Source organism: Condylura cristata, unplaced genomic scaffold, assembly GCF_000260355.1.
Source record: "Condylura cristata isolate star-nosed mole 26May11 unplaced genomic scaffold, ConCri1.0 scaffold00020, whole genome shotgun sequence".
In the NCBI taxonomy this organism is placed as follows: Eukaryota; Metazoa; Chordata; class Mammalia; order Eulipotyphla; family Talpidae; genus Condylura; species Condylura cristata.
The window spans coordinates 16349396-16362861 of record NW_004567121.1 but is presented as its reverse complement, the minus strand read 5'-3'; the positions used below and the strand labels follow the sequence as shown (position 1 = coordinate 16362861).

Genomic DNA, 13466 nt, shown 5'->3' with positions numbered 1-13466 from the left:
CACGTGGTGAAATAGTTTAAATGTATAAAAAAATTAAAATAGTTTGGGCAAGGGTAGGAAAAACATCCCATGGCTAAAAACCACTATTTCTTTAAAAACAAATACTGAATGAACCCAGTAATAAAGGAAAACCTATAATCATAACTGGAATCACCCTTTCATGAACAGAAATTACTTCAGCCACAAAACTATTCATCTATGTAGGCAAAACAGTCATTCGGATCTGAAATCTTATTTGTTACAATCTTCTTTTAGTATTTATAGAAATGGCAACATTTATTTTACCTATGGTCAACATCTACCTAATTATCTATTCTTAAAAACATAACTAGAATTATTAGAACAAAAATTCACTTTCTTACCAATTTTAGCATCAGCAGAAGTCTGGAGAATCTTCACCATGTAGCTTAAGCTTTCAGGGCTGCAATTCAATAATTTTGGCAAGTAATAATCAATCACATAAGATTTTTGATCCAGATTTCCTTCACACAGTATAAAAAGGAGAGGAGAAACCCAAGTCTCATGCCACTGATCAATCCAAGTGTTGTCAACAGCTTGGGACTTCAAGTGACTTTTATGATTTTTAAACATGGTTTCCAAGAGGTCACTTGCATAAGGTACCAATGACTGATCCCCCATCACCTCTAAGATTTGTGATGGAATAGTTTCAGCTATTGCCAAAATAGGTTCAATGCCTATGTGATCCACCAAGCAGCCAAGGCACGTGTACTTTCCTCTGATATGCCATTCCAGTTGCAGGAGACTCTCAGTCAGTTCAATAATGAAAGGATCAGATGCCAAATCAGAATCTGACTCTTCTACAGTGAGCTGGTGCAGTTGGAGAAGATTCCTGAATATGATTTTGGTTTGATGTCTGAGAGCATCCAGTGGATGTTCCCAGTGGGTATAGACATATTCCAAAAGTCTCCCAACTATGGTGGAATTCCCCTTCAGATTGTCCTTTAGGCTTGGGGAACCTGATTCAAGGACTTGTATGGCTGAATTAGTCCAAGAAGCCAAAATTCTAGACAGAAACATCTCCAGAGTAGATTCCTTGATCCTAAGGGGGAAAGAGTGATATCAATTATAAATGAGAACAATAAAATTCATTTTACACTTATTTTGATTCTTAAAACATAAAATGCAAAGAATGACTAGAAAACTCATTCACTATTAAATTTGCAACAACAAAAATGACAAGGTCAAACAGAGCTCAAATTTGTGTATGAATCGCTTTTGCTTGTATAAAACCATTCAAAAAGGGGCACAAGGAAACTTCTGGGGGCAACAGAAATGTTCATTATTTTCATTGTGATGATGGTTTCATAGGAGATTTTAAAAATACTGAGGACTGAGGCTCTCCCTGGTGGCACAATGGGTTAAAGCACTGCATTATGAAGCTCTGCAAAGCCACTGCTTCGATCCCGGGCCAGGAAGCTGATCCACACGGTGTGGCAGACTTCTTCTGACCCACCCACTGCTCCCCTCAGCAGTGTACTTTGTCAATCTGCCTGTTCTGCTCCCCACTCTGTCTCTGGTGAATCCTCTCACCCACCACACCTCTAACCTGTACCCTAGTTCTATAAGCAAAAATAAATAAATCTTTCAAAAAAAAAATACTGAGGACCTAGCACTGGGAAAAGTTAGGGGGATGGGATTTGTTTGAAGGGCAAGGAAAATACTGTAAAGTTGACAGTGATGAGATTTGCACAACCAGGTGAATATAATGAAAACAACTGATTGCACCTTTTAAACAGATAATTTGTAAGCTATGGAGATCTCAGTAAAGCTGTTGTAAAATATAATAAGGAATTTTTAATTCCTTTAAAATGTGTACAATTAAAAAAAGATAACTGAAAAACTTATTGTGGAACATAGTGTTTTTCTTCTTTGATTTACATGTTTATTGCTATCAGCAGTATCTATGGTTGACATTTCAGGCATATGATCAGCTTCAGGTATTATGGCAAAACGTCAAGAAAATCACAAAATTGAGCCCACTGACGTAAGAAGACCTGCTTTCAGTTCTGATTTGGGAGCCTATTAGCAATACACTCTTAGCTAAGCATTTATTTTTCTAAAGTTCACTTTATCTACTTAACAATTACATTTCTTATCCTATCTATCAGTCATGTGAGAATCACACTAATTACCAGTGGTAATTCTTCATAAAATCTAAAGCACTATACATATAAAAATTTTATAGCTTTTTTTTAAATGCCAGCATTAGACCATTCATGTTACAATTAATTGTAGAAATGTTCACTACAGTTAATTTGCACCAATAATTTCTGAACTCTTTCCTTCCCATCATTCTTCCTCCTCCTGTTCCACTTTCATATCTATTTCATTCCCTGCACACATCTCCCTGCTAGCAAAGGACACCTTTACTGATTTTCGATGAATTACTATGTGAGCTCAGTTGCATCTTTTAAATGTCTGACAAGCAAAACAAAATATGAGACAGCAGCACCAGCACTCACTGTGTACTCAGGGTGAACAGGACGTGCACAGTATCTAAGAGCAGGGTCTCCCCACTCGGGCCCATCCTCCCATCCTGCCAATCCAACATGCTGAGTGTCCCCTGGCACAGGAACAGGAGAGCAGACTGGGAGATACTGGCACAACAAAGGCTCCTGCAGCAGTTCAAAAACCACTCGGGGATGCTGGTGCTGTCCACTGAACGGAGAAGCAAACTACTAATCTGTAAAATATAGCAGAGTTAATACATATAAAGACTCCCAAACTTTTCAGAGCTATTTCAAAACGTAATTATAAAAATTTCTTTTTCCAGAAATATCTTAGGAAAAATTTCTGAACCGAACAGTGAAAAAAAATCTATTATCATAAGAAAAAAAAATTAAATCTAAGTATGTAAACGATCGGGCTGGTTTCAGTCTTGATAAGACACAACACATCGCCACCTACAGGACGATGAGCTGAGCTAAATTTTTTGGCAGGGAGTTGAGAAAAAAAAATTTGATTTATCCAATAGTTACCTTATATGATCTCATAGACTTGTATACATCTATTTTTCAGATACAGAGCCAAAATAATTTTCTAGATAATACAGAAACACCTGTGGTGTTGAATAAAAGAACTGTAGCCTAAATTATCAATTATATTTGCCATACAGTTATATTCACTGAGTAGTTCACTTTATCATGCTCCCTAATCTAAAATACAAAGTTTGGGTTATCTTTAACAAAAAGAATATATTTATCAGTTAGCATACATCCATATATTAATCACTGCATAATTTTTAATATTGCAAGTATCTTTTATAATATGAAAACTGAACAAACAGCACTAGAAAAAGAACTAGAAGGTTGGCCCTCCCTGGTGGTGCAATGGGTTAATGCACAACACTACAAGCTAGCTGCAGCCACATCAGTGCAAGTTCGATCCCTGGCCCCGGAGGTGACCTACATGGTTCACAGACCTCTCCTGAACCGGCCACTGCTCCCCTTAGCAGTATACTTCATTGATCTGTCTGTTCTGATTCCCATTCTGTCTCTGGTAAATCCTCTCACCCCTTGCACCTCTAGCCTGTACCCCAGTTCTGTACACATAAATATATAAATCTTTAAAAAAAAACAAAACTAGAAGAGTATATGCTGAAAATACTGATAATGATTATCCTTGTGAGATGGGTAACAGGTGACTATTATTGTCTTCTATCTTTATCTGAATTTTTGGAACTGTCTTTTTTATAAGAGAAAGATTTTTAAAATTCTGACTGTAAAAGAAAATTTTACATTCAAAAACTTTATTTTCTTAATTATATTACCTATTGAAGTAATGTTGACTTACAATACTATCTGTGATATAAAGGTATACATCCATACCTGTTTAGTTGATTATTATCCTATTATATTGCCCAAACATTTTTTTAATCCACTTCTCTAAAAATATCTTTAAAATATGTCTAACAATAAAGTAAAATTCAAAGCAGAAAATGTACTTACCAAGTCAGGAATCTTTTCAGGTGGATCAAGCATAGTCTTAATGAAAAGAATAACAGCTAATCCACATGTACTCTGAATTGTCTGTAACAGATCATCTGTTTGGCAAAAAATAGAGAGCATTTACTAAATGAAGGTGAATAATCTGGCACATTGGAAAAGCAGTTGCTGCTGGGTCACACAGTCCTAGGTGCAAATTCTAGCTTAACCACTTCCTAAGCAGGCCTTGGACTAATTACTTGACCTCTTGGATATGCAGCTTTCTCCTCTGTAGAATAGGAAAATGTAAAGCCTCTATGACAGCTTTTATGCCCAGCATATACATATTCAATAAGTGTGAGTCCTTTCCCTTTCTTCTAATATTCACTCTCTCTTACTCTCTACCTGCTACCTCCTGGTATTTCCAAGTGACCTAGAAAAGATTTCTGTCTCCACATTTTGTGGGGGTGGAGTGGGGAATGGGATCAAAAACGGGGAGGGGGGGAGAGAAATGCACGGGATTATGGTGATGGCACACGGATGATTTGGTGATGGGAAACCTGCGGGGATTACAATCGAGATGGAAAAAAAAAATGTACAAAATGATGTAAAAATAAACTTTTGTAATAAAAAAAAAAGATTTCTGTCTCCAGTTCAATCCCTCTGGGAAGACTACAGGTGGTAAGAGCAAGACACTAGATACATATGTAGTCCGGTGTTCTGTCAAGTTAGCAATCTTTCATGATAATGCCTATATCAACTCACTGAGTGCTACACAGGAAGATATTCTAATTCTCATTTCATTTGATTTGTTAGTTGAAATATATGTATAAAGACACATTTTCTCTCAATAACAAGGGGTTTCTCAGGGACAGAAACAAGAGAGCCCCTGACCTGTCCCACCATGACTACCGGCATCACTTGAAGGTAATACCTGCTGCTAAGGAAAACAGTCACCCTAACCTTTCCATATCTTCTTCCCAAATTCAGAAATTTCTTCTCAAGAATTTTCTTCTATTATTTAAGGTCTGTAGCATCTCAACACTACAACTGTTAGGTTTTCTTTTTTGTATACAACATACACACACAGATTCTCTTTTAGAAAAGTCCTTCAACATTTCCCTTGCTGAACTGATACTTTGAAAAAAAGCAAGCTTTTTCCTCACATTGAGGAGCTGAAAGAAGTTCTATATCTCATAAAGTATCCTATTTCATATCTTCATTAGCCAAAACTGATTGACAAATTATAATCATAATTTATATGATTTTACACTTACCATCACTTAAAAACTTGGTGAAAATACCCAGCAATCCACACATACTATGCCACATGGCAGAACTGGAAGTCTTCAAATGAATTCTCTGGAAACCTTGTACTTTCTGTATTAGCATCACTGACACTCTAATGCCTACCAACAAGTTATTCATCAACTGCGTTTGAATAATATGATTTCCAGCAAACTTTCTACAAAGAAAAACCAGTATTACAAAAAACATGTCAAGTAAAAATGTTACCATTTCTACCCTTCTCCAAAATAACACATTCCTCAGAGAGCCAAAATCAATTTCAAATTATTGTAGACATTTATGCATGCCTCTCTACATTCTCATAAATGTCCCAAGTATGTAGGTACACACTGTAAATTTTTTACGCTCTAATTTACGTCAATATTTCCCTTTTCTCAGGCAATGACTAACCTCACTGCTCTTCTAGAGTAAAAATAACAGATTAAGAATGAATGTCATAATTAAGAAACTTGAACATTTTCTAAATCGTGATTATTTCTTCACTTGCTTCCAAGATGCCAGGCGCTTCCAGATTTTCTCCTTCAGAAAATCTTGGTCGCATCTTTAGTTACAAAAATTATGTAATCATTCTTGACTTCTGTGTTCCTCATCCTGTCTATAAGAAAATCCTGTTGGTTCAACCTACAAAATATGCCCAGTCAGGCCACCTACACTGCACCCCCCGACTGAGCCACTTTCATCTCTTCCTTAGATTATCGTGACAGTCCCCTAGCCAGTCTCCCGGCTTCTATCTGTGGGCCTCTCAGTCTTTTCTTGCATAGCAGAACACAAAAATGATGCTAATCATGAGCCAGGGAAAACACTTAGAGTTCCTTTAAAAGTTAAAATAGAATTACCATATGATCCAACAATTCCTTGGTATAGGCCCAAAAGAACTGAAAAGTAGGGACTCAAACAGACACTTGCATAGCAATGTACTGAGCAGCAATATTCACAGTAGCCAAAAAGTGGAAATTACTCAAGTGTTCATTAACATGTGAATGCATAAACAAAATGTGAGAAATATATCCAATGGAATATTATTCAGCTATAAAAATGAAAGAAATTCTGACATACACTACAGATAGGTTAACCCTGAAAACACAGAAAGTAAGTCAGATACAAAAGGTCTACAAGAGCTTAACACTCAGGGAAAAGGTCTAATTTTTAGTGAAAAGCCCAAGGTTCATCAGTATAGAGATGGTAGCTAATGCCAAAATGTGGATGATATTAAGCAGTCAAAAAAAAAAGGAAAAAAAAATAGAACCCACACTAAAGAAGTAAGCAAAGGAAGAGCCCAAAAAGAGATGGAGAGAGAGAGCTCCTGGGAAGACAAAAGGAGACTGTGTTGCAGATGGCACACAGACATGGCTTCTACTCTCCCAGAAACCCCCACGCCAACAGGGAAGGGATTTAAAGCATAAAAAGGCAGGGGTCTCCCTGGTGGTCTAGGCGTTAAGCCTCAGCACTATAACCTTTAAGGCCTGCATTTGACCCCTACCAGGGAGCTGCCCCACATGGTGCAGCAGATCTCTCCCGTTTCCATGCTGCTCCCCTCAGTAATATATTTCAGTAGATCCTCTTGTTCTGCTCCCCACTCTGTCTTTGGCGAATTCTCTCACCTCCCCTCACCTCTGGCCTATACCCCAGTTCTTATATGCAAAACTTTAAAAACATAAAACATAAAAAGACATAAATCACAGGGCAGCAGAAAACAAGACAATAATTAATTTTAGATGCTACAAAGAAGATGAAGAAGTGATAAATGACTTAGCAGAACCACAAACGGTGAATACAAGGTCCAAAATAAACCCAGAAGCCACCTGCTTTGCAGTCCCCAAAAAACTAAAAACTGTAAGTATCTGGTACTCCTTGAGATGGAGGTAAAGAGAAGATTGAAACAAAAAGAAAACTTGGCTAACAAGTCTGTTGAAAAAGAATAAGAACTTGGATTACATCAATTAACAACCTCTAGAAAAGGCAGAACAGCAGGTATCTGTACAGGAACACAGTACACACAGACAAGGCAGTGTACACATTGAAATAGGAGAATACATACATACACAATGAATATCAAATGCCAAGATTTCAGCTTCCTTCCCTCACTCAGCAAACAAGTATCAAGCTAATAGTTGGCAAGATTCTTCCATGGTAAAGCCACTACCTATGCAAAAAGTTCAAAGATAGAGACATTGGAGGTTTCCTAAATAACCTACCCAAACTACCCTTCAATAAAATGTACATTCAATCCCACTTGTGTGCAGAGATACAAATCAATTCTCAGACCCCCAACTCAAATAAAAGGACTCAGCCGACCCTTGTGAGAAAAGATTCTACCAACAGACACAGTGACCAAAGGCAGCCAAGAGAAAGAAGCAAGTTGGAAGAGAAGCTATGCAGAAATAGTAAAAGTTGAAACAAAAACCAGCTGTCGTTAATATTTCAGAGACATAACGCAGGACACTTCATCCATGGAATATGAACATAGTTCATCCATGAACTATGAAATTGCCACACTCGGTGGAAACAAGAGAGCTTTTCTTTCTCACTTATGCTCATCATAATTATGTGATGGTATTAGATTAAATATCAAACCTTTAAAAAAAATCAACTTACATAATGAGGTCTAACATTAAGCGAGAGCCAATAGGAAGGAGCACATCCTGGAATCTTTTTAAAAATATCTTTTGTACACAAACAATGCATAATGGTCAGCGTGCACACAGACACACACAAGCAGGCAAACATTTTGCACTTACCTGTTTTCTTCTGAGGTTTCGATTAAACTCCTCTGCAGAAAATTCAGCACTGAAACAAAAAGAATATAATGACGAGTTAGAATTGAAAATTGTTAACCTCAGTACAAGAAATGTTTTCTAGTAATGAAATGCAGTTGTGGGTTTTTTTAATCATTTCCCCTGCTTTAGTTTTCGTTTTGTTTTGTTTTGTTTAACAAGAAAATATTTTAAGTTACTGTTAACGAGTGACCTGGTGGTGTAAAAGTAGAAATTTTAAAGGAAGCACGTAGGGGAACCTTACGCACCTGTGGGGCTCTATTCCTGAGCCACAAGAGCTAAAAGACAATCAGTTCCAAAATGACTCCTGCCACACTCATCTCTCAGAAGAAAACAAAATAATAGAACTTACCATTTGTAAGAAGATTATTAACACTGGCTTTACCTGTGGGGAGGAAATTAACACCATAAGGAGGTTCATGACCAAATCGCACATCATTTTAAAGCAATGACAGGTGGTAATCAGAGAAAGTACTATAAAAGAACGGGCTTACCCAAGTTAAAATTCTCCAAACAAGACGATATATTGTCAATCACTTTCCTATAAGAGTACAGATCACTAGTATTCAGTTCTTCTTGAAGATGGGAAGTAAAACTTTGTATAGCTTCAGTTAGAAAACAATCAGGTAGGCCATTTAATGAGCTAGAAAGAGAACCACATGTTAACAATCTGACAACCTTGTAGTACAAGGATAAATGGGGGGGTTGGGGGGGAAATATACAAATGAATGAATACTGAATTACACCTTCAAAATGCAGTCAGAAAAATTCTAACTTCACAACTATCACTGGAACTCCCTGGTCTATCATTTCTCATCTGGTCTCCCGGCTTCTAGCTTGCTTCCTTCCCATCTTGTAGGCTCTCTGTCAACGTAGTGGCCAGAGTGAAATTGTGACATCACTCAAACACCATAGCTACTCCTCTGCCACAAATCATTCAATAGCGTCCCCCACAAAGCAGTGCTGGGGTGTTTACAATGACTTCAACACCCGAGACAACCTGACCCCACCATTGACCCCACCATGCCCAACCTCATCCCCATTTACTCACATCCCATGGGGACGTGGCCGCCCCCAGTTTTCCAGCAACACACCAGGCCCTCGGTCTAACTATTTCCTCTACCTGGAACACTCTTCTCTCAAACATACCCAGTCATCACTGGCTCGGCCCATCAAGTCAACCTCAGTATCATCTTACGAGTGGTATTTAAGCAAAGATCTCTAAAATGGCAAATATAATTTCAAGTGTAACCTCACTGCATCCTTAGGGTTCCCCTTCTCCCTTCTCTGCTTTATTTTTCTCCATAGTATTCATGTCACCTGATCCTACATATTCTGTTTAGTCTATCTTCCATCTTCCTTTTAGAATGTAACCAGTGTTTTACCAGTTTCCACAATGCTTAGAAGAACATCTGACACACGGTAGGTAGTCAAGAAATACTTATTGAAAGGATAAAATAAAATTAAGGTCAAATTTGCCTCCATCTAAATCAAAACCAGTAGTCAATTTTTTAAATTTGACTAAACTTTTCTAAAGAGTTTTTTTAAAAGGAAAAAAAAATCCAAAATAGGCATATTCTGAAGAAGAGTTGCCAAGGAAGGACTTGTTCTTGAGCATAATTAGCCATACTATCAAGCACTGTGTGCTGGTATATAAACACAGACATTATAAAATCAAACCTGTGTTTACCGGGAACAAATAATGAAAGAACCTGGGATTCCAAGTACATGGGGAAAGCAAACTACTTGACACTTGGGGGATACATGGTTCTCCACACAGAAAAGAAAATGCAGGTGGCTCCCTTCCTGACAATCCACTCAAAACTTAATTTCCGATGGATTTAACAGGCAGATGAAAGTAAACTAAGGTAGTATAAGAAAAGACTTAGCAAGTCATTTTATATAGTCTTACACTTACAGCATGAAACCTAAAAATCTACACACAAAAAATATATAAGCAGGTCTGATTACCAAAAAGAGTTGTATAGTTTTTGTTAAGCAAATACAGCATGAAGAAAACTTAAAGACAAGTAACAAAATAAAGAATATATGTGGCCCATAATTGTTAGAGTTCTGAAAAATCAACAAGCCCTTCTAGGGACGGCTGCCCTGCAGGCATCTGCCATGCCCTTCTATGCTGGCAAAGCCCACCTCCCATAGAGACAACGGTGTGAGATCCTTGCATCCCTGTCATACAACCAAAGAGAGGGGAGTGATCCAATCCTGACAATGGAAACCGAGAGGAAGTCTCCTGCAAAATGTCCTTCTCTCTAATAATATGGGAAGCAAAGGAGGAACTTCCCTTTTTTCTGGATGCAGTAGCATCTGTAGACACCTGTGCCTACAATATTCTCTTATAACTCTAAGGGGAAATATGGTCAACACATGGGAAAGAGGGAAAACATCGGGGTCTTTGATGATGCTGTCGACACTTCACCCAACTCCTAGAACTTACCAGTGCTTGATCATATGTTTGTAATACAATAAATTTATCTACTTACAGAAAAATAAGTCTAACAACATATAAAAGACATGTAATTACAGAAGTAAAATAGTTGAACTCCTCACATGAAAAATGTTCAATCCCATTAGTAATCTAAAAAATGCAAATTATAATATATTCCATTTTTACTTATCAATTTTTTTTAAAGATTTATTTATTTGTGCATACAGAACTGGGGTACAAGCCAGAGGCGCAAGGGCGGTGAGAGGCTTCACCAGAGACAGAGTGGGAAGCAGAACAGGCTGACTGACAAAAAACACTGCTTAGGGGAGCAGCGGGCAGGTCAGGAGAGGTCTGCCGTGCCATGTGGTCACCTCTGGGGCAGGTGGGGATTGAATTCATGGGGAAGTGGCTTTAGCTTCTTAGTGCTGTGCTTTAACCCGCTGCGCCACCAGAGAGGGTCTTACTTATCAAATTTTAAAAGATGTACAGATTGGTATATCTAGTGCTGGAAAGACATGAATAAACAGGTATTTTCATTCTCTGTTGGTACCAGCAGAAACTGGAATACAGTTTAGGTATTGTAAATACAATTTAGCAATAACTATAAAAAAATTTTGGGAAGGAAAATTCCTTTTTTAAAATTTTTTTTCGGAAAATTGCCCAAAAGCAATGATATATAAGATTAAGGATTGTTGGAATAATGAAAACTTGAAAACAACCTAAATATTAAAAGGGGTGATTAATATGCAATATGGTATTTGAAACACCGTATCATGGAATACTTATAACTGGTAGAAAGAACTAAAACTTCCGGTGGGAATGTAGAGTGGGCTAATTATGGAAATGGAACCTGGGTTAGTTTCCTCAGAAAATGAACCAGAATTACATGATGCAGCAATCCCACTTTCAGGTATCCACCCAAAAAAGCTGAAGGTGAGCTCTCAGAAATACTCGCACAGTTAGTTCAAAGCAGTATTATTTACAACAGCCAAGAGGAAGGAGTCTAAGAATCAGCACAGAGATTGCACACATGGGGAACATCCATCCGATAGAATATATAATTCAGCCTAAACAGAAGGCTACATCCATGCGACAACATGTATGACCCTTGAGGACATAATGCTAAGTAAAATAAGAGAGTCACCAAAGGACAAGGACTCCACTTGGAGGAGGTACTTAAAGTAACTGAAGCGCAGAAATAGAAAATAGAGTACGGCAGCAAGAGCTGGGGAAAGGAGCCAATGAGGAGTTGTTGTTTCATGGGAAACAGAATTTCAGTTTTGCAAGATGAAAAAGATCTAGAAATTCGCTGCAAGACAATGTGAATATATTTAACACTACACTTGAAAAGAGCACAATTTACATTGCATTTCTTTACAATAAGGTAAAAGAATAAGGGGACGGTACTGACATAAAAATATCTCAGGCATTCTTCAGTGAGAAACAAGCTACAAAACAATATGTAAAGTATACAAGCCCACTTACATATTTTTTACAAAGTCAAAACTAAAATACATCACACACAAACCCAAAGGTCTAGAAAGATAGATACCAAAATGTTAAGCGATCAGGTTTACTATGGAAAGCAAGAGAGGACAGATAGTGAGACAGAGGCTCACTTTTTATTTTGTGTTTTTCTGTAATGTTTCTAGCTTTTATATCAAGCATAAATTATTTTGTATTGCCTATGTAATTAATATGTAAGCCAAGAACAGATGAGACAAAAAGAGAAAAAAGAGCAAGGTAATAGATTTAAATCTAAACAATAAGTGCAATTAAGTGTAAATGGCCTAAAGCAAGCCAACAAACTCCAGCCCTCAACCTGGAGGGCCAGTGAAGCTAAGAAAGTGTTTTCATATTTTAACAATTATAATAAACAAATAAAATAAAACAAACAAACAAAAAAACCATATGAATGAAATCATTATATAGTTCAGTTCAGTTTTACCAAACCAGGAAAGTTACATACTAATTACTTAAGGTCAAAGTGAACATTTATAATGCCTAACTTTTTTTTTCCTTACCTTGCCAAGACTTTCTTCAAGGGATTCTTTAGACTCAAAGAAAGATAAATGCCTGCCAAAATATCCAAACAACCTTGAATAGTGGGATCACACACACCATTTTTACTTGCCTTCTCCAGTAAAGGAATAATCTATAATGCAAAAAAATTCAAAGTCATATAATTTTCTTGAATATCAAATTCAGCACAGTTAACATGGCTTGAAATACTCTCTCAAGTCTCAATTACAATATGAAACATTTCCACAGTACATTCTTAAATACACTTACTTAATTAAGCATCTATTTCAGTAGTTATTCATTCAATAAAACTTCTTAAACCCAAGTCTCCAACTTCTCTTTTAACCTACAGACCCACCTTTTCTTTTCTTTTCTTCTCTAAGATTTTATTTGTTTGTTTATTTATACATACATAACATACATGCATACATACATACAAGAACTGGAGTTCAGGCCAAAAGTGTAGGGGGTGAGAGGATTCACCAGAGACAGTGGGAGGACAGAACAGGAGGATCCCTGAAATACACTCACTGCTGAGGGGAGGAGCGGGTGGGACAGGAGAAGTATGCCACACCATGTGGGTAGGCTCCCTGGCAGGGGATTGGAATTGAATTCATGCCACTGCAGTTGGTGATAGTTTGATAGCATAAGACTTAACCCTGTACCAACAAAGAGGCCCCAGGCCCACCTTTTCTGAGCCTTGTATATTAACTTTATTACATACTTGTTTATGGCTTAAGATACTGGACTTCTGTAGCATTATTAAAAGACCAACAATGCAAGCTCTCCCTGGTGGTACAATAGGTTAAAGCACTGCACTATGAAGTTCTCAGAAGCCCCTGCAGCATGTGTTTGATCCCCATCCACGGAGCTGACCCACATGGCATAGCAGACCTCTCCTGACCCGCCTGCTGCTCCCCTCAGCTGTGTATTTCAGTAGATCTGCCTGTTCTGCTCCCCACTCTGTCTCTG

General features: G+C 37.6%; 1 protein-coding gene across 4 annotated transcripts in view; it reads right to left on the bottom strand.

The window, feature by feature from the left end:
* THADA (thyroid adenoma associated) overlaps positions 1 to 13466 on the bottom strand; it is a 288533-nt gene that overhangs the window by 272424 nt on the left and 2643 nt on the right. For all 4 annotated transcript variants that reach the window (XR_001145643.1, XM_012727581.1, XM_012727584.1 and 1 more), the window contains exons 4-11: positions 12497 to 12627; positions 8521 to 8669; positions 8379 to 8411; positions 7991 to 8039; positions 5222 to 5409; positions 3969 to 4063; positions 2484 to 2704; positions 363 to 1060 (exon numbers count right to left, since the gene is read on the bottom strand). Coding sequence is in view for 3 of the 4 variants with exons in the window: in XM_012727581.1 (XP_012583035.1) it covers positions 363 to 1060; positions 2484 to 2704; positions 3969 to 4063; positions 5222 to 5409; positions 7991 to 8039; positions 8379 to 8411; positions 8521 to 8669; positions 12497 to 12627 (1564 nt within the window). In the remaining variant the exon portion in view is untranslated. The remainder of the gene's footprint in view (positions 1 to 362; positions 1061 to 2483; positions 2705 to 3968; positions 4064 to 5221; positions 5410 to 7990; positions 8040 to 8378; positions 8412 to 8520; positions 8670 to 12496; positions 12628 to 13466) is intronic.